The 20298-nt window shown below is 51.5% G+C and overlaps 1 protein-coding gene across 6 annotated transcripts; it reads right to left on the bottom strand.

The window, feature by feature from the left end:
• Window positions 1-821: 821 nt before the first annotated feature.
• ABCF1 (ATP binding cassette subfamily F member 1) lies at window positions 822-19328 on the bottom strand. Of its 6 annotated transcripts, none has more exons than XM_080664752.1 (25): window positions 19182-19328; window positions 13595-13641; window positions 13346-13435; window positions 13100-13226; window positions 12931-12968; window positions 12743-12850; window positions 12047-12118; window positions 11851-11961; window positions 10065-10163; window positions 9726-9848; window positions 9229-9329; window positions 9048-9133; window positions 8670-8809; window positions 8441-8589; window positions 8051-8134; window positions 7739-7863; window positions 7488-7600; window positions 7186-7357; window positions 6994-7068; window positions 6830-6900; window positions 4789-4821; window positions 4536-4704; window positions 4305-4369; window positions 4153-4225; window positions 822-4047 (listed from the first exon to the last, which is right to left on the bottom strand). In XM_080664752.1, the coding sequence occupies exons 1-25, from the start codon at window positions 19252-19254 to the stop codon at window positions 3881-3883; spliced, it is 2511 nt and encodes an 836-aa protein (XP_080520878.1). In that variant the 5' UTR covers window positions 19255-19328; the 3' UTR covers window positions 822-3880. The 6 variants fall into 6 exon arrangements, with proteins under 6 accessions (XP_080520878.1, XP_080520876.1, XP_080520877.1 ...); XM_080664750.1 differs by having other exon boundaries at window positions 11839-11961; XM_080664751.1 differs by having other exon boundaries at window positions 13100-13229.
• Window positions 19329-20298: the final 970 nt, after the last annotated feature.

The raw sequence follows: 20298 nt of genomic DNA on the forward strand, positions 1-20298 counted from the left end.
CCTCCTAATCACTCCATATCAAGGGAACACCCTCTCCTCCCCATGCCTCCAGGAGATGTGCTCCGCCCCCTCCCCCCCCACTTCCCAGTGGCACAGCTGACTCCAGGTGCTGCTGCTGGGACAGAGAACCACTGCCCTAGAACAGCCAGTTAAGCTCTCCGGCACTGGCCACAGGCCACTGCTTCCATTCCCAGCCCCCTTTGATTCTGTATGGCCACAGGGCTTTCCTGTTTCCATGGTAGCACTGACAAGACTTCCCTAAAATGCCTCCTGTGTTCCTAAAACAGTCCTATCCTGGCTGTCACTTCAACCTAGGATTTACCCTTTGGTCATCTTTTGTTGTTGATGCTCACCTAAGGATCACTTTTTCCCCAGTGATTTTTTTGTGTGGAATGGACGGGGGAGGGGGGTAAACATTGCTGTGAGAGGCACATCAATTGGTTCCCTCCAGCACACACCCTGACCAGGCTAGGAATTGAACCTGCAACCCAGGGACATGCCCTCAACTGGAAAATGAACCCGTGGCCCTTCAGTTCGCAGGCTGGCACTCTACCTACGGAGCCACACCAGCCGGGGCAGTCATCCTTTTTTAATTCTCACTTAGTATTTTTTTAAAATATATTTTTACTGATTTTTTACAGACAGGAAGGGAGAGGGATAGAGAGTTAGAAACATAGATAAGAGAGAAACATCAATCAGGTCCTCCTGCACACTCCCTACTGGGTATGTGCCAGCAACCAAGGTACATGCCCTTGACCGGAATCGAACCTGGAATCTTTGAGTCCGCAGGTCGACGCTCTATCCACTGAGCCAAACTGGTTAGGGCTGGTATTTTTTTTATTAAGGTATTACATGTGTCCTTATCGCCCCATTGCCCCCCCCCCCACCTCCCCGGAGGATATGTTTTTGGATTCCAGACAGAGGAAGGGAGAGGGAGAGACAGACATCAATGTGAGAAATATTGATCAGCTGCCCCCATATGCTCCTGACTGGGGATTGAGCCTGCAACTGGGTATGTGCCCTGACCAGGAATCAAACTCTCAACCTCAGTAGACAAGACAACACTCCACTCCAGCCCTAGCAGGTTTGACTCAGTGGCTAGAGGGTAGGCCTGTGGACTGAAGGGTCCCAGGTTCGATTCTGGTCAAGGGCACATGCCCGGTCCCCAGTAGGGGGCATGCAGGAGGCAGCAGATCAATGATTCTCTCTCATTGGTTTCTCTCTCTCTCTCTCTGAAATAAAAAAAATATATATTAAAAAAAAAAAAAGAAAAAGACAACACTCCAGGGCCTCATTGACCTTGTCCAATCTGCAGGTTAGGGAGAATGCCCAGAACACTGGTGAGGTAAATAGAGCCATTGTTCCAGGACCAGCCCCTGTGCGAGGCAGGCAGGTGTCCACAGTCTGTCATTAGGAAGCTGAGCACTCCTTTATGGGAACGTTCATGCTGCTTATGTGCATTAGTGCAAGATTTGCAGGTACTAAAAGCTGTTTATGAAAATATTTAATTCTGTTCATGAGAGTGCATTTCCAGGCTTTGGGTCACTCATACCCTGAGCCATGTTATTGGTTATTTTTTCCATGTTCCAGTTCAACGTTGCCGTTTTTGGCGGGAGGGGTGGCATCCTTTTACCCATGCTTACGTATACTAATTTCATTATATCATACTAGTGTCCCAGTGCACGGATTCACGCACATTGAAAGGAAATTAATTAGAATATTTTAATATTGCTATTCGCCCTTTCCCTATAATAGAAATGTCAACCAAATTCACGATTGACAATGACAGATCGAAACACGTGTGCGATTGGCGCCAGCAAGACCTTTAGATGTATCACACATGCATGACTCAACTTAGCCTTTTATATGTAGAAAATAAACTTGCTTAATTAGACCTGTTTTCTGATTTAACTAAACTTTTTCCAGCCCGGTGAAGCACCCCAACTTCTCGTTCAGGTAATTGTCAGCAACACAGCAGTAAATATCAACATGAAGCAGATTATTATTGTAGATCATGCAGGGAGAACAAAGGGTAAAATATTTAACTGTAGCAGTGTTTGACTACATTCTGTGCAGTGAGAAAACCTGAAGTCATTTTCAAGGTCCACCATTTCTTACTTCTTTTCAGTCAGGTCAAGTTTCTAAACTTTCTAAATCTGTTTTCTGGCTAATGAAAACAGGATTCTACTGAGTCTCCTATCTTCCTACTCCAGGACTTCGAAGGATCAAATGAGATGAGGCATGGGAAAACACTTCACAGACATTTGGTTAAAGTGTAAAATGTTTGCACCTGGCTATAAGGCAAGTCATGTTTCTGGGCTGAAGAAACTGCAAGGAGGCTAGTCACTAGGGAGAGGAAGCTGAACATTGCTGCATGATGTAGTTACCCAGTGCCCACAACGACTGTTTCCAGGTTGGGCTGTGGGCTGCATTTTGCGCCATGGGGTCTTGGTAGCATTGGCTGTGATTTAATGGGGTGTTGCTCCAGGGTGGCAGTGGGGCTTGTGTCCCACTTGGGAGAAGCAGAGTCTTGGTTTGTTGGCGCCAGGTCCCTGGTGCCATTTTTTTTAAATGGCCAGTGTGCGTCATGGCAGCTCCTGCATTGAGTATCTGCCCCCTGGTGGTTAGTGCACATCATAGCTACTGGTTGGACGGATGGACATTTAGCCTTTTATATATTTAGATACTATATGATGAAAGAAATAAAATTTGTGCTCTTGTCCATTAATTATTTTGGAACATCTGAAATTAGTGATCAAAAACTTCAAATGGCCTGGCTGATGTGGTTCAGTGGTTGAACCAGGTCACGGTTCAATTCCCAGTCAGGGCACATACCTAGGTTGCAGGCTAGATCCCCAGAGCGGGGCGTGTGGGAGGTAACCAAACAGTGATTCTCTCACTACCTAAAATCACACCCACCACTTGCCATTTGCACTTTACTTTCCAAGCCTACCTCTCCAATCTAACACTAAGAAGGAGTGGCCATTCTAGCCACTTTCTCTCATTAACTCCGTTTTGGTTTTCTTCCTTCCAAGCCTTAGATATGCTTTTTTCCTAGGTTCCAAAGAGGGTTGCGTTCCCTCCTTATTCAAATCCTTCTTTCTCAAGGTCCACTCTCAAGCGATCCTGCCAATAATCAAGCTCCAGACAGCCTTTCCTTCTAGGAGCATGCAGCAGCCCGAACCAAGAGCCACCTGCCAGCAATCAGCCCATCACCACGTGTGCTAAAGTCTTCCCCTAAGTCTCCCCTAACCACATGAAGACAGGCCCTTCCCCGTGGCATGCCTGAACTCTACGTGTCAGGGGACCTTAGGCAGTGAGGCCTGAGCGTCCTGAGGGTGGGGGAGGAGGGGGCTCCTCACCCAGCCAGCACCGCCCTGGGTGCAGTGAGAATGCACGGGAGCCGTTCGTATTGGTGGGAAGCGAGGACACTAAATGCTGCTAGGAAACAAACAGAGCAAAGCAAGACCTACAGTCCCAGCGCCCACAACTGCTAACGGGCAGCAGCACCTCCTTTATTCCTCCCGTGGTACAGGGACACTCGCCTGCCCCCCGCCTGCAAGCAGACATGGTGCAGGCCCCCTCTCCCCGGCAGAGCTGCCACAGCCCTTTGCATGGAACCCACGGAAAAAGCAGCACCGCTCAGAGCCCAGGGCCACAGCCCATGGCCACAGTCCCTCAGGTGGACCAGAGGCAGGTGAGGAAGGAGGAGACTCAGGGCCACAGAAGTCTGGCTGGACGAACCCACCTCTGGCTGGCGCAGAGGGTGCTGGGCACAAGGCCACCTCAGTTATACGAAGAAAAGCAAGCGGACGAGTCTTTCAGGAAAGGCAGCCAAGTGGCATCTGGCCTATGGAGCCCAATGGGGAGGGAAGGAAGGTCACTCTCGGGGGCGGTTGACCATGACTTCACCCAGGGCCTCCAGCACCTCCCGCTTGTAGTCCTCAAAGTCGCCGTCGATCTGGCTGACACTCTGCTCCTCCACCACCCACAGCTGGCAGCCGGTTTCCGTGATGAGCCGGGCGTCATGGCTGACGATGATCACAGCTTTGAAGGGAGGAGGCAGCAATCAGTGCGTGAAAGAAGGGAGCCCGAGCCCAAGGCCACCGCAGCCTAACCCCGGGAAGGAGGGGGCACTCCGAGTTGACTCACCACCCTTGTACTCGTTGATGGCCTCCCCCAGAGCATCGATGGACTCGATGTCCAAGTTGTTGGTGGGCTCATCCTGTGGAGGAGGCATTCCCAGAATGAGCAGCAGAACTCCTGCCTGCAACGTGCCCGCCCCTGCAGTCCAGCTCACTCACCAAGATGAGGACATCAGGCTCCCGACAGGCCAGCTCTGCAAACACGACTCGGGCTTTCTGCCCACCTACAGCAGAGAGAAAGGAGACCATCACACCTCTGACCACCTCCCCTTCCTGCAAGTCAACCAGATGTGTGTGCTGAAGCCCCCTGGCCTCGGTTCCCCTTCCCTCTGGTCTAGCTACAGCCTGGGATGGGGTGCTGAGAAGGCCTCCTCAGCCTCACGGCAGTACCGGAGAGTTTGCAGATCTGGATGGTGTGGGCATGGCTCTCAAGGCCGAAGCGGCCCAGGCACTTGCGGGCATCCTGGTAGGGCAGGTTGAAGGCCTGCTGCAGGTACTCAGTGGGTGTCTCCTCCATGTGCAGCTGCTCTGCATACTGCTGGTTGAAGAAGCCAATTTTCTGCCCCAAAGGAGAGGGAAGAGGTCAGGGAAGGTCCTGCTTCCTCTATCGGACTCTCATTCCCTAATCCCCAAGACAACTTACCAGCCGGTGGTTCTTTCTCATTTCCCCCCGAGTCTGCAAGGAAAGAGCAAGGGGTGAGATGGGAAGGAAAAAGGTGCGACAGGCCCTGACTTTCTGAAGGAGAGACAAATACGAGCCTGGGACGGGGAACAGGCCAGTGCGAGCGGGAACACGGCTGTCCTCCCCAGGGTGACAAAGGCACACCAGACTCAGGTCAGGGGACCGGCCACAGCTCAGGAGTGCCTCTTCCCTCCCAGCGGGTGCGCGCACAGCCCCTTCTCAGGGCCCCAGGTCAGATAGGGGTTAAGGACAGGTTGGGGAGATCTGAGCGGAGAAGGCCCTTGCAACACTTTCCTGGAGAGAGGACAGATGCCACCACCCATCTGAAGTTCTATGGGGCAGTACACTGCCCAAGTCCCAAGGGCAATACATTTAGAAAAACTAAACTCACAGAGAGGCACAAAGAGGATGCTTGCTATAGTACTGTCCTTCAGTGAGAGCTGGAATAGCCTATGACTGAGATCAAATCCATTCTGGGGCTGGGGATGCTGAGGAACGCCTTCCCTCTGGTCTAGGTACAGCCTGGGGCTGGGCATCTACATAATTACTACCAAGGAAAAATTCTTGATGTGTATTATCTGGAAAGCCCGCCTGGTATGGCTCAGCTTGTTGGAGCACTGTCCCATACACAAGGTCGCCAGTTTGATTCCTGGTCAAAGTACATGCCATGTTGAGGGCTTGATTGTGAGTGGGGAACATGCAGGAGGCAGCCCATAGATGTGCTCTCACATCGATGTTTCTCTTTTATCTCTCCCTTCCTCTCTCTAAAAATCAATAAGCTATTCTTTTTTCTTTTTTTAAAATATATTTTTGCTGATTTCAGAGAGGAAAGTGAGAGGGAGGGAGAAACATCAATGATGAGCCCTAGCTCATTTGGCTCAGTGGATAGAGTGTCAGCCTATGGACTGAAGGGTCCCAGGTTTGATTCTGGTCAAGGGCACATGCCCGGGTTGCAGGCTTGATCCCCAGTAGGGCCTGTGCAGGAGGCAGCCAATCAGTGATTCTTTGTCATCATTGATATTTCTATCTCTCCCTCCCTCTTCCTTCCTCTCTGAAATCAATACAAATATATTAAAAACTAGAGGCCCAGTGCACAAATTCATGCACGGGTGGGGGTCCCTTGGCCTGTTTGGCTATCGATGCCTATTAGGAGGCCAGCTGCCCGGGGGGAGGGACTGCGGGAGGTTGGCCTGCCGCCACCCCCCCACCCCCAATGGGGGCCCAGGGGAAGGGGCTACATAAGGTTGGTCGGCTAGGGGGAGGGGCCGAAGGAGCGCACTGACCACCAGGGGGCAGCTCCTGCATTGAGAGTCTGCCCCCTGATGGCCAGTGCATGTCATAGCAACTGGTCGTATGATTGCTTAGGCTTTTATATATACAGATAATAAAAGATTATAAATATTAAAAAAAAACACATCAATTAAGAAAGAGAATCACTGATCAGCTGCTACCTGCACATCCCCTACTAGGGATTGAGCCTGCAACCTGGGCACGTGCCCTTGCCTGGAATGAAACCTGGGACCCCTCAGTCCGCAGGCCAATGCTCTATCCACTGAGCCAAACCAGCTAGGCAATAAGCTGTTCTTTAAAATATAAATAAATAAATAAGCTGGCTATAGAACAATTCATAAGATAGTCCATTTTTGTTAAAAAAACAAAAACAAAACATAAAGGATATGCACATTTGCAAAGGTAAAAAGGAGAAAGCTATCTACCAAAATTCATATTATCTCTAGATTTCTCTTTGACTCATGCCATTCAAATCATTCTGTAAGTAATGTATTTCCTGTATAACCAAAGCACAGGGCTCCCAGATCCAACCCCCATCCTCCTGGCTCTCCTCCCTGAATGGATCTAAACTGCCCCCTGCAGCCCCACAGGGACAGGAGCCCTCTGCAAGTTCTGTATTTCCCTCTGCCCTACAGGTTCCCAGCTCCAGCCTTGGGAACTGCTGCCCCACTCAGTGCTCCCACCGTCCTCCCTGCGGCGCAACAGGACCCACCGGTGTCAGCTTGCCCGTCAGCAGCAGGAGCAGGGTGCTCTTCCCCACACCGTTAGGGCCCACGATGCAGACTGCCGGAAGCAAGGCAGGTGGTCAAAGAGGCCCCGCACCCTCTCCCTGTGGCCCCTGCTCTGCCCTCCTCTGGCCACCCAACACGAACTCACTTCTTGAGTCCATGTCGATGCCAAAATCCAAGTTCTTAAAGAGTGGTTTCTGCCCCTCATAGCCAAACGTCACACCTGAGGGCCAGGAAAGGAAGCAGCTTCTTTTCTTTTCCGTTACCCTCCAGGGCCCTGTGTCCAGGCCCTGGACGGGTGCCCACGCTTCCACCCACGCTGCTGGCCTCAGAGGCTCACCGTGCAGGCCCAGCACAGGAGGGCTGAGCGGCGGGGGGTTGGGGAACGTGAAGCGCACAATGTACTCCTTGGGGCGCTTCAGGAGCTCGGGGGCCTCCTGCGATTCCTCATCCTGGTTTTTTCGTCGGCATTTCTGCTGCTTCCGAGTCAGGGCTTCCTTTGTTTGCTTTTCCTGCGGAGAAAGGGGAAAGGGAGGAACACTTACCTGCACAGTGGCCCCTGAAATGCAGGTTGGTGTCTGAGTGGCTCTTTGTCCACTCTCCTGAAGAGAGCCCCCATCTCAGGAGACCCCCCGTGCTCACTGCCTGCTTGGTGGACTTGCCGCCCGCCTTCAGCTCCTTCAGCTTCTTCTCCTGCTTCTCATACTGCTTCAGCAGCTCCTTCTGCTTTTGCTGGTACATTTTCTTGAAGGTCACTGGGTAGAAGAGGATGCACATCAGTAAGTGGCCCTCTCCCAGCAACCGAGGGGTGATCAGGACGGAGGGCGATGGGACAGACGGGCGTCCGTGCCGATTCTGAGGCCCAGCTCCTCACCGTGGATGAGCCCACTTACTGTAATTGCCCCTGTAGTAATGGAGCCGCTGGGCATCGAGGTGGATGATGTCAGTGCAGACGTCATCCAGGAAGCCCTGGTCATGGGAGACGATAAGCAGCGTCTTCCGCCAGCCCTGCAGGTAGCTGGGTTTTAGAGCAGAGTGTGGAAAGGTCACAATGGTCACGTTAGGGTTCAGCTGGGCAGCAGACAGGTGGGGGCAGGGAGGGAGGGCCGGCGGGACCGAGCACTAAGGGCAGATGGGGAGCGCTGGAGAAGGAGGCAGCACGGCAGTGCCAGTGCCCAGGCTGAAGGCCAGGGCGATGGACGCACTTGTTGAGCCAGATGACAGCATTGAGGTCCAGGTGGTTGGTGGGCTCGTCCAGCAGCAGCAGCGTGGGCTCCATGAACAGCGCCCTGGGGCGGGGGGAGGCAGCCAAGGGCAGGGTCAGAGGGGAGACCTTGCTCAGAGGACCCGAGCAGCCCCAGAAGGTGGAGCCCAAAACCATGAACATCCTTCTCAATCTCTCCTCAGAGGAGCTACCGTGCAGAGGACATCAGTAATGTCCCCCTGGGAGAGAAATGAAGAACCTGGGCCCAACAGCACCCAAAACGGGAGAGCGGTCAGCCTTGAACCTCCCTGCTGGCCTTGGCAGGACGGAAGGAAGGGAAAGGGCCTGGTGGTTTGAGGCTGAAGGGAGGGCGGTAGGTGGGCAGCCCCACCTGGCCAGGGAGACACGCATGCGCCAGCCTCCCGAGAACTTCTGTGTGGGCCGATTCTGCATTTCAGGATCGAAGCCCAGTCCAGCCAGGATCCGCCGGGCTTTGGCCTCTGCGGCTGCTGCGCCGGTAGCCCGCAGTTCCTCATACACCTGGGAGAGGAAGAAGAGGTCACAGGCCAAGGTCACAGGAACCCTGAGGGCTCAGCCTGTGAGCCTGCCGAGTCCTCTACCTTCTCCAGCCGCTCAGCCGCTGTGTCGTCGCCCTGCTCCAGCTGCACCTGAAGCTGTCGCTCCTCCTCCAGCAGCTTTAATCGCTTGGTGTCGGCTCGAAGAACAGCCTGTACTGCTGGCGTTTCATCCGCTACCACCTCTGGGGGTGGGGAGGGCAGTCAGGCCACCCCGGGGCCAGGGTCCTATTCCCCCTGCCCTTCAGCACCATTTCTGGTTTGCCTGACCCTGCCCAGCTCTACGTGCCTGTTCCAAATGAAATGCCGTATCCCGCACTTCTCCCCCTGCTTTAGCATCACTTCCCAGGCTCCCCAAACGACTTTTCCAAGCCCCCATCACAACGGCTCCCATCCCAGTGCCCCAGAGCCCCGCAGCCTCACCCTGCTCACAGAGCAGCACATCGATGTTGGGGGGGATGCTCAAGGCTCGGTTGGCGATATGCTTGAGGAGAGTTGTCTTGCCCTTGCTGGGAATGAGAATATCAGGACCAGGCCGCAATGAGAAATCTTTCTCTTCCTTCCAGCCTCGCTCCTTCTATCCCCCAGCCCCTCCTCTCCTCACCCGTTGGGCCCCACTAGCCCATAGCGGCGGCCGGCCACTATGTACAGGTCTGCGTTGATGAATAGCTCCTTGCCGTGGGCAGAGATGCTGAACTTCTCCAGCTGCGGCCACCAGGGAAGCGGTGCAGAGGGAAGGAATGGGCACAATGAGGCGCTCCCCGCCAGCCGGTGGCTACATCCTCTCCCTGTAGGGGGACACCTGGAAGGCGAGGCCTCCAGCATAGCCCCTCCTACCTTGCAGGGCCCTCCCCGTCCACTGCCCTGCCTCTAACGACCAGCCTGCCCCACCAGCTTCCCTCCAAGGGTGGGCCCTTCTACTGATACTGATTTTTCTATCAACTTGCTCAAGATGGCAGGACTCCAGGTGTGGAAACTGCCTCCAAGTGTCCCTGTCCTGGACAAGCTGTGCATACCCATGCACACACCCACGTCCCTGGCCGCCGGGCCATGCAGTGGAGAATGGGCACTTCCCTGCGCGCAGGGCAAGGCCACCCTTACCTTGATGTCAGACGCGTTCTCTAGCATGGCTTGGCGGGAGGATACCTCTGCTTGCGACACGGAGAAGTCATTCTCAGCAGCATTGGCTGCCTTTAACGAAGCCACCTGGCGCTCATACTCCATCTGAGAAAGAGGGAATCCACTGTCACCAGCTCCATCACCGCTATCCCACCCACGTCCCAGGCACCGCCACGGAACCACCGCTCTTTCACTCTGCTTGTTTTACTTGAGGCAGCACGCAAAGCTCCCCTTCTTGTCCCCAAGTTCACAGGTCCTCTAGCTGAAGCTTAAAAATACCTAATTTTCCTACCTTTACCCACTCGGAATCCAAGCACTTACCTGTTTCTTCAGCTTTTTCTTCTCTTTTTTGCTAAGGTGGGCATAGGGATCATCGGCCTTAGACGCCCCTTCGTCCTCCTCTCCTTCCTCCTCTGAACCCTATGAGAACCAGGGAGTGGTAAGAAACCAGGGCCCGCCGAAACCAGTTTGGCTCGGTGGATAGAGCGTCGGCCTGCGGACTGAAGGGTCCCGGGTTCGATTCCGGTCAAGGGCATGTACCTTGGTTGCGGGCACATTCCCAGTGGGAGGTGTGCAGGAGGCAGCTGATCGATGTTTCTCTCTCATCGATGTTTCTAACTCTCTATTCCTCTCCCTTCCTCTCTGTAAAAAATCAATAAAATATATTAAAAAAAAAAAAAAAAAAGAAACCAGGGCCCCTCATGGAGCTCAGATTTCAGGTCCCCTACACCGTTTCCGTCAGCTCTTCCCTTCTGCACATACTGTGGTGGCACTCTCGCACCCACCCTGTCCCCTTCATCCATCTCTGCCACCATGAAGGGGACCCGGGACCAGCAGAGGACCTAGGAAACTGCCTACGCTCCTGCACCCAGAGCTGTCAATGCCATGTGACGGGGGTCCCTCTCCTCATGCACCAGGTGTCACTGGAGTGCACACCCTGACATGCAGAGAAGGGGTCTGGAAGCCCTAGCCACAGGCGCTGAGGGTGCAGCAAACCAGGACGGGAAGCACTGGGCACACAGGGACTGCGGAGTCCCACGCCAACGAGGTAACTGAGAACTGAGGAGGGAAGACGTACTCAAGGCCACACACACAGACAGCCTGAGTCCAATGCCAGGTCTCTTCCTCTCTGGATCAGGGGCTGCAATCTGTGGCCCATGGGCCCAATCTGTAGCCCAAGGCCTGTTTTTATATGGCACTGAGTTAAGAATGGTTTGGCCTGGTGGTGTGGCTCAGTAGTTGAGCATCGACCTACGATGCAGGTCACTGGTTCAATTCCCAGTCGGGCACAAGCCCAGCTTGAGGGCTCGATCCTGGTGGCAACTGTGCAGGGGGCTGATCAATGTTTCTCTCCCCCTCTTCCCGTCACTCTGAAAATAGTAAAAACGTATTTTTAAAAAAAGAATGGTTTTTACATGTTCAAAGAGTTGTTTTTAAAAAAAGGAGGAACCCGCCCTAACTGGTTTGGCTCAGTGGATAGAGCATCGGTCTGTGGAATGAAGGGTCCCAGGTTCGATTCCGGTCAAGGGCATGTACCTTGGTTGTGGGCACATCCCCAGTAAGGGGGTGTGCAGGAGGCAGCTGATCAATGTTTCTCTCTCATCGATGTTTCTGGCTCTCTATCCCTCTCCCTTCCTCTCTGTAAAAAATCAATAAAATATATTAAAAAACAAAACAAAACAGAGAAACCCGAGACTAGAGTCCCATCTTGACAGCTGTTGTCCTGGCGTGCTTGTGTTCTTGGAGAACCTGCTGGTCTTGACTCACTGGGAGGGCAGCAAGTGCCCTGGGGGTGCCCAGATCAGAAACCTAGGCTTCCCAGCTCCTACCTAGATGGAATGGGTTGTCTGTTATCTTTCCTCATACTCATTAGGGAGTTGGTACCTGCAATAGTGTGTTATGACCCTTTTCTCTATTCTAAAAAAAGAAACAAAAATTAAAAAAATAAAATAAAAAAAGGAGGAAGAATATACATTAGAGATTGTATGTGGCCTGCAAAGCCAGGAATATTGCTATGTGCCAACTCCTTTACAGAAGTCTGCCCACTCCCAATGGGGCGTAGTACCAGCACCCAGACCCCGGCCCGCCTCCACACCTGAACACACACTTGCTCTGCCTTCTTGGCCTTCTCCTTCCCTTGCTTGGATGGCTCTTTTTCTTTTGTTAGATTTTCTTCTCCATCCTCTTCACCTTCATTGTCCAGAGTGGAAAATTTATTCTGAGGTTAACAGGGAAGAGAGCAGGCTGATGAAATGCTCAAATTCTTGAGACCAGCACCTTCTCCTGCCAACTTCCTCCCTCACCTTGGCTTTCCCTGTTGACTCCTCTTCCTTTCCCCTGGTGCCCTTGAGACCTGGTTGTTCCTCAGATACAGCCTGGAGAGGACATGGAGACAAGACACACACACACACACACACACACACACACACACACACGCTAATTTGTTTAACAAGTCTTACTCCAGGTCTAGGATGAGGAGTTCACTGCGCTGAGTGGGACTAGGGAGAAAGTGAGACCCAGGACCACCCTCGCCTCCAACGTGAGACTAGAGAGCAGAGAGAAAACTAGAGCGCTGGCCTGTGAGTCAGGCGCGTGAGCTACATGGCAGCAGCGCTTCCTCGAGAGGGCAAACCCGAGAGGTAATGGATGGGCTGGAGAAGGCGTTGGGGAAGATGGAGGACACGGCACAAAGAGCAAAGGCTGCACAGTTGCTGGAAGCCAACTGGGTCAGGCCCATCTGAAAGGTACGCACACGGAACACTCCCAAGTGGAAGAGCAAAGACTTGAAGGCCTTGGTTTTAGATCTTGACTTTGAAAGCAACAGAATCACTAGATTTCCAAGCTATAAAAGGAGTATTCTAAAAAGCTGATTTTGATAGTTTAAGCAAGATAGACTAGAAGAGCTAGCCCATGAGCAAGAAATCAAGCCAGCGAATTGGCACACCACGGCCAGAGGTGCTCCCTGGGGTGGGCGCACATGACAGGGCCATCACTTTCACCTTATTGATCCGATTTTTCTCCAGCTTTGCAGGCTTAGGAGGGTGTTTTTCTTCCTCCTCCTCTTCCTCACTCTGATCCTGAATCAGGGCTGCAAAAGCATTGCCTCCCTGGGGAATGAAAGGGCCAGAGAAGTCAGTGGATGATCAAGATTGCACTCCTGAGGTCTGTTTACCATGTGATGGCTTACCTTGGTTTTCTTCCCTCCTCGGGATTTCAGGGCAGGTACTGAAATGACAAAGAAATAAGATGAGGCAGGAAAGAGAATGATGATTCTGGCTCTTCAATCTAAAACAACTCATAGATGAAGGAATGAGGCACACCCTCACCCTGGCTATAGGCCCCACTCCCATCATTACCCTCTCCCTCCTCGTCACTGGCGGGCACCGAGAGCTTCTGCAGACGCTCCAGGAGTTCCTTCTCCTCGCCATCATCATCCACATCCTTCTTCCTCCGGCCTTTTCGGGTGTCTCGTTTCTTTTTTTGCTGCTGAAAGCAGAGAATGAGTCTGAGGCACAGGTCCCTATCGTCCCTCTGCCTCAGAGTCCTCATCACCGGCTGCACCCACGTGGTGGCAAGGCCTGGTGGGCTCCCAAAACTTGTACCTGCTGCTGCTGCTGCTGCTGCTCCTTCTCCTTGCGCACTTTCTCTTCTTCCCCAGCCTGTTTATCTTCTACTGCCAGCTCTTCAAAGAACTAGCAAGAGCTCAGGTACAGGTCAGCATGGCTCAGATGACCAATCCCTCCCTCCCACCCACGCCTGCTTCCTCTCTTGACAAGCTTTCTCCCCAGACTTCCCAATACCTTCACATGGAAACACTTGATCAAGTTCATCCTCAACCCTCATTTCCTCACCGTCTTTTTGTTCTTCTTGTCCTTCTTTCCTTTCTTCACCACTCTGTCTAGAAGGTGAAGCAGACATTGTGAATGTTCCCCCTGCAAATTCGAAGCAGCCTGATCTCCCCTGCAAAGCCCTCAAATGGCCTTGACCCCTTTTTACTGTTTTTCTCCCTCAACTGACATTCTCTACACATGTGCACTGTCACACACGACCGACACAGTTGGCTGGTCTAGGCGGCAGTTGGGAGGGAGAAAGAATTCCGAGGGTGAAGGTTGAGATGGGAAGGGAGACAGAGCAGTTTGAAATGACTCCTATATTTGTAGCTAGCAAAACTGGGCGACTAGTACCACTCATTAACTTGAGGTTCTGCCACCCAAGGCAGAACAAAGAGCCATGAATTCAACTGGGATATGGTGTCTGTAAAACCCACCACCATACAGAGATGGTTCTGTGAGGAAATGAACACCGGGGTCTATGCCCCATCTCTCTGCTCACACAACATTCTAGCCCAAATCACACTGTGTTACACTTGGCACCGTCTTTCATCACAACCACCTGCGGTGCTCCCGGGGTGCAAAGAGGGAAGTCGATAAAAGTTTACTGACTGAACGAATTCCAGTCTTCCATTCTGTCCATCCCGGTTCCCTTGAAGGCAGTGAACTATGTCTACCTCCCCATTCCCTCCCACCATCAGACCGGAAGGCAACCAGCAGCTTCATGACTTCTCTTCATGTCTAGGTCTGTCCACCATCATATTCCCTCCAAACCATCCCATCCAATCCAAAAGCACTCCTGTAATCACTTAGCTTTAAAAAATAAAAAGCTTGCCGAAACCAGTTTGGCTCAGTGGATAGAGTGTCCGCCTGCGGACTAAAAGGTCCCAGGTTCGATTCTGGTCAAGGGCACGTACCTTGGTTGTGGGCACATACCCAGTAGGGGGTGTGCAGGAGGCAGCTGATCGATGTTTCTCTCTCATCGATGTTTCTAACTCTCTATCCCTCTCCCTTCCTCTCTGTAAAAAATCAATACAATATATTTAAAAAATAAATAAATAAATAGCCACCAAAAACAAACAAAAAAACTAATGGCTTTCTGCTATCACAGTAAGTACTGCTCAGACCAGAATTCCATGTAACCCACAGCAATCATTTATCTAGGGAAATTTTATTTTATTTTGTCTTTTTTTTTCCTATCTAGGGAAATTTTAGTGTGCATCTACTACGCCCAAAACTGGTGATTGATGAGGACAATCCCTTCTGACTAAAAGGGCCCTATCCCACCCTCTCTGATATAGCTCTGTTTTCCTACCTATGTTCTACACCAGGGGTGGGCAAACTTTTTGACTCGAGGGCCACAATGGGTTCTTAAATTGGACCAGAGGGCCGGAACAAAAGCATGGATGGAGTGTTTGTGTGAACTAATATAAATTCAAAGTAAAGGAGCGGAGGGGAGAGCAAGAGAACCCTCCGCTCTTTCGGCTCCGCGGGCCGGATAGAACAGCCGAACGGGCCGGATCCAGCCCGCGGGCCGTAATTTGCCCACGGCTATTCTAGACAGTGGCTTCTCCTGGCTCCTTGATTTAGCCCCAGGCATGCTGAAGTCCTACATCCAGAACACATTTCACAATTTGGTCTCTGCACTGGGTGACTAGTGTGATGGAGTTGCAAAGATGTGCAGGAGAAATAATGAAAGGCTTTATATGCTACTAGAGGCCCGGTACCCGAATTCATGCACCAGTGGGGTCCCTCAACCTGGCCTGCGGGATCGGGCCAAAACCAGCTCCCCTACGGAAACTGGCTCTCTGACATCCCCTGAGGGGTCCCAGATTGCGAGAGGGTGCAGGCCAGGCCAAGGGACCCCACTGGTGCACGATCAAAGCTGGGGAGGGACATGGGCATTTGGCCAGCCGGGGAGGCCGCAGGAGGGCTCCAGGGCATGTCTGGCCCATCTCGCTCAGTCCCAATCAGCTGGACCCCAGCAGCAAGCTAACCTACCAGTCAGAGCATCTGCCCCTGGTGGTCAGTGCACATCATAGCAAGCGGTTGAGTAGCCTTAGCATATTATTACCATGTTACGCTTTGATTGGTTGAACAGACGACTGGACACTTAGCATATTAGGCTTTTATTATATAGGATTCCAAGGAGCCTAATCCTAAAGATATTATGAAGGAGGATCCATTGAGGTACACAAGAAGGAAAGACATGGCCGAAACCGGTTTGGCTCAGTGGATGGAGCGTCGGCCTGTGGACTGAAGGGTCCCGGGTTCGATTCCGGTCAAGGGCACGTACATTGGTTGCGGGCACATCCCCAGCAGGAGGTGTGCAGGAGGCAGCTGATCCATGTTTCTCTCTCATCGATGTTTCTAGCTCTCTATCCCTCTCCCTTCCTCTCTGTAAAATATCAATAAAATATACTAAAAAAAAAAAAAAAAAAAAGAAGAAGGAAAGACATGATCAGCTCACCTTGACAGTATCTAGGAGTGACAAATCCCAGATGCTATTTTCTCCTCAAGGATTAACCTAACAGTCCCACCTCTCCTTTTAAATCTCTTGTAAACATCACTCTGACCCTCCCGGCTATAGGGAGAGGAAAAGCCTTGCACAGGTTCAATGGTGAGAAAGTATACATCACCAAGGAACAGGATAAGGCTAAGTGTGGCTAAAGCTGTTATCTTCCATCTATCCGTCTCTAGAGGCTCCTCCCCTTTACACATCACTCAAACTGCTCCTAGCTTCACAAATAAAACTTTACTTAATCTTACAATTCTCCTTCAATCACTGTTTTCTAACCTGTCTTCTGAAAAGCACAGTCCATACCACTTCCTTGTCTCCTACTCCTTTTCAAACGTACTACAATCTACTTTGGATATCGCCTCCTAATGATACTTTTGACAAAGTTGCTGCTGTCTCCTTAATTGTTCAACCCAAAAAGTACATTTTTAGTCCTTATTTGCTCGACTTCTCTGCAACATTCCATGCTACATACCTTTTACTTCTCTCCCCTCATTATTTAACAATAGGAATCCTTCTTGCTCCTGGTTTGCCTCTCAGTTATCTCCTCACCTCCTTTCTCTATTTCCCTTAATTGTTGAGATTATTTTGGATCTCCATCTCCTGCCCTTTTTTGCTTCAATCTGCATCCATATCCAACACTTCAACCACACTCGCCTGTATCTTCCCTTTTAGTATAGATCTCTCTCCACAGCCATTAAACAGGCTCTCCCCTGCCATTTCCTCTTAGAAATTCCACAGAAAGTTCCAATTCAGGATTAAAAACTTACCTCGTACCACTCCCCACCCTATAGCCCATACTACTTTTAATTAATACTCTACTACCCACTGAGTTACTTAAGCTAGTGTCAGCCCTAATTCTTCTCTCTTCCATCAGCCAGTACCCAGTTCTGGTCAATGCCATTTCCGTAATCACTTTTTAGTCTTCACAGACAGGTACTAGGAGTGTCAGCAAAGGCCCCCAGGCAGGAATAGGAGCCCTACTCTCTTACTATGTCTCATCTGGTTCATAGCGAGAAGCTGCAAAAGTCTCCCTGCCTCTGCTCACTACCTGTTCAAGCTATTCTCCACTGCTCAGTATTGTCAGGGTAAACTAACTGTATCTTCCCTTATGCACCTCAATAGATCCACCTTCTTAATGTCTTTAGAATTAAACTCCTCAGAATAGTGTACAAAGCCTTTCATTATCTGTATCCACATCTTTCCAACTCCATCGTTCACCCAATAGTGGGAACCAACTTTGCACACACAGCTTCCTCTGCTTGGAACTCTTCCCCTGACAAACTCGTACTGATCCTCTAAGAATGGAACTTAGCTCACACATTCCTGGGGCCTTTGCTGACACTCCCATACCTGTCTAAGTAGCTGCCTCTTCTCCCTTCCCAGCCCTGCAGCATTCCCAAGCTCCTCATAAAACACTGTCAGCCACTGTCTGATTAATGCTCTGTCCCCTCCACTGGACTGGGTGCCCCTTCAAAGCAAGGCTTGTTTCTTTTTTTAAAATTATTATTAATATTTTTTATTGTTGATAGTATTACAGATATCTCCATCCCCTCCTTTCCCCCCCTCCCAGCCCTTACACCCCGCCCCCCCCCCCCAGGTCTTCACTAACTTGTCTTTTTTGTTGTTAATCCTCATTCAAGAATATTTTTCCCATTGATTTTTTAAAGAGTGGAAAGGAGGTAGGGAGGGGGAGAGATAGAAACAGACATTGATTGGTTGCCACCCACATGCACCCCAATCTGGTTGGGAATCAAACCCACGACCTTTTGGTGCACAGGCCGATGCTCTAATCACCGAGGCTCATTGGCCAGGCCCTAACCGGTTTGGCTCCGTGATTCTGGTCGGGGGCATGTGCCTTGGTTGCGGGCACATCCCCAGTGGGGGGTGTGCAGGAGGCAGCTGATCCATGTTTCTCTCTCATCGATGTTTCTAACTCTCTATCCCTCTCCCTTCCTCTCTGTAAAAAAAATCAATAAAATATATTTTAAAAAAAGAGACACACTGGCCAGGCCAGCAAGGCTTACCTTTTACTAGAGGCCCAGTGCACGTGGCCTGCAGGGATCATGCAAAAACCCGCCCAGTGGGGGTCCCTGGGCCTGGCCTGTGGGGGTTGTGCCCAAACCAGCAGTCCGACATCCCCCGAGGGGTCCCAGATTGTGAGAGGGTGCAGGCCAGGCCAAATGACCACACTGGTGCACTGGGCCTCTAGTATGCATATAAGATGTTTGGTTAATCTCTTCCGGCCCTCCCCTCTGAGATTTATCAGTGTTCCATGTTTCCATGCCTGTGTGTTGAGCATCTGTGCCTGATGGTCAGTGCACAGCATAGTTACCAGTCAAATGGTTGAACAGTCGGACACTTAGCATATTAGCTTTTTATACATATAAATTACTACATTCCTAGTTCCTCTGCACAGTACCAGGTATACAGTAGGCATCCAATAATGCTTGTAAAACTAATCACTGTGTACCTACTGCAATGATTTGTGTCCATTTTATCTCCCCCTTGAAGTGTCCTCCAGCCTGGGAGGGTGTCTTTTATATTTTTTTCCTCCTCTCTCCAAACTACAATATATATACTTAATTAAAGGCAGGTGTTCAACAAACATTCGCTGTTTCCAAGTAAACCTTAACCCCCATTCCAACACCAGCATCTTCACTCGTGCGCCGGTTGAGTCACATAAGCCTTAAGAAAGAGCCATGAAGGAGCCACCCTCTAGAGAAGTAGGTGGGAGCCTGGGCTCCCGAGGGCTGTGTCTGCGTACGCGCCGGCGGCAGCGGGAGGCCCAGGCAGGCTTATCTATTTCTGGGAGATGTAAGTACAGTGTGGTGCGGAGGGCTCTCATTCCTCCCATCTCTCCCTGGTTCCATATGCTCTTCCTCGTCTCTTACCCAGTCCCACTTAAGCTCCTGCGCGACATGCGTCACCTTTCCTTTCGCCTCCACCCCAAACCTGCCGCTGCCGCGGCAAACGTCTCCGCCCCATGCACGCATGCGCAGTAGCCGCAGGGCCCGGTGCGTCCCGCGACCCTCTCCTAAAGCAGATACTCTTCTCTCCTCTCGGTGCCTCCCGGCCCATGAGCCTCACCTGAGGCGCTCGTGCTCTCTCCGTCCCCGATCCACTCGGGTTCCGGCGGCTGCTGCTTGGGACCCTTCGGCATCGCGGTGGCAGGTATGGTTACTGAGGCGGCGCCGGATGCTATTTCCGCTTCCGGTAGCGTGCGTCTCTGAACTGGGCAGCACCTCCACACCGTCCCCGCCCCCGGGCGGTGCACGTACGCACCTTAGCGTCCTCTTGGGGGCGTGCCTGCGACGATGGGGGCGGGCCGGGGCGTGCGCGGGCTCCCGACCTAGGCATAGCGTTTTTGAAGGTCTGGGAAGCCACGCTCGGGGACTCCCGGACGCCGCATCACTAATTTCTGACTAGTAGGAAGGCCTGGACGCAGCTGCTTCTTTTTTTTTTTAAGTGGTTGCTACTTACGACCAGCCCTCTACGTCTGCTTAAGGGACAGAAAGGCGCAGTCCGTCTCCCAAGGACTTGTCGGTCTGGTGTTGAGGTGTCCACTCTAAGCCTACCATGGTGCGGTGGAGCTTTTTTTGGTAAAAGCTTTACTAGCTATAGTATACAATAGAATGCACATGCAATAAATTGGCAGGCAGACTGCAAAACGTACACGTTGGTAAGTTCTGGCATATATACACCCACAATCAAGATTTGGGTTCACTTCTAACACTACCACTTAGCAGGTGTGGGAGCACGAGCCTGTCAGCCCTGTCCGCTCCCATTCTCTCCTTAAGCCACTAGGTCATGCCTTTGTCCCCACCGTGGCCTGAAGTCGCCCTTGCTAAGGGTCAACAGATTAGGGTCAGTTCTCAGTCCTTATCCTTCTCTCTCCCAGCATCATGAGATACAAATGGTCGCTCCCTCTTGCCTTTGCTTTCTTTAGGGAAACTGCTCTCTCCAGGTTTCCTTTCCATCTCGGTGGCTGCCCCTTTTCCCTCTTCCTGGTGTCTCCTCCTGAAGTCTAGATGTTGAAATATTTTGGGGCCCATTATTTGTCACTCTTCTTTATCTGAATCTATTACCTCATGTCTTTATTTTTTTATATTCTTAAATTTTTAATTATTTTTATTGATTTCAGAGAGGAGAGGAGAGGGAGAAATAGAAACATCAATGATAAGAATCGATGGCTGCCTCCTGCATG

The sequence above is a fragment of the Plecotus auritus genome (assembly GCF_963455305.1).
Source record: "Plecotus auritus genome assembly, chromosome: 4".
NCBI classification, from domain to species: Eukaryota; Metazoa; Chordata; class Mammalia; order Chiroptera; family Vespertilionidae; genus Plecotus; species Plecotus auritus.

Coding starts and splice junctions, on each gene's coding strand:
- ABCF1 (XM_080664749.1), bottom strand. CDS start 19,254: ATGCCGAAGGGTCCCAAGCAGCAGCCGCCGGAACCCGAGTGGATCGGG. Junction 13,230..13,345: donor AGCAGCAGCAGCAGCAGCAG/GTACAAGTTTTG, acceptor CTCTGCTTTCAG/CAGCAAAAAAAGAAACGAGA. Junction 4,370..4,535: donor CCAGATCTGCAAACTCTCCG/GTACTGCCGTGA, acceptor TCTCTGCTGTAG/GTGGGCAGAAAGCCCGAGTC.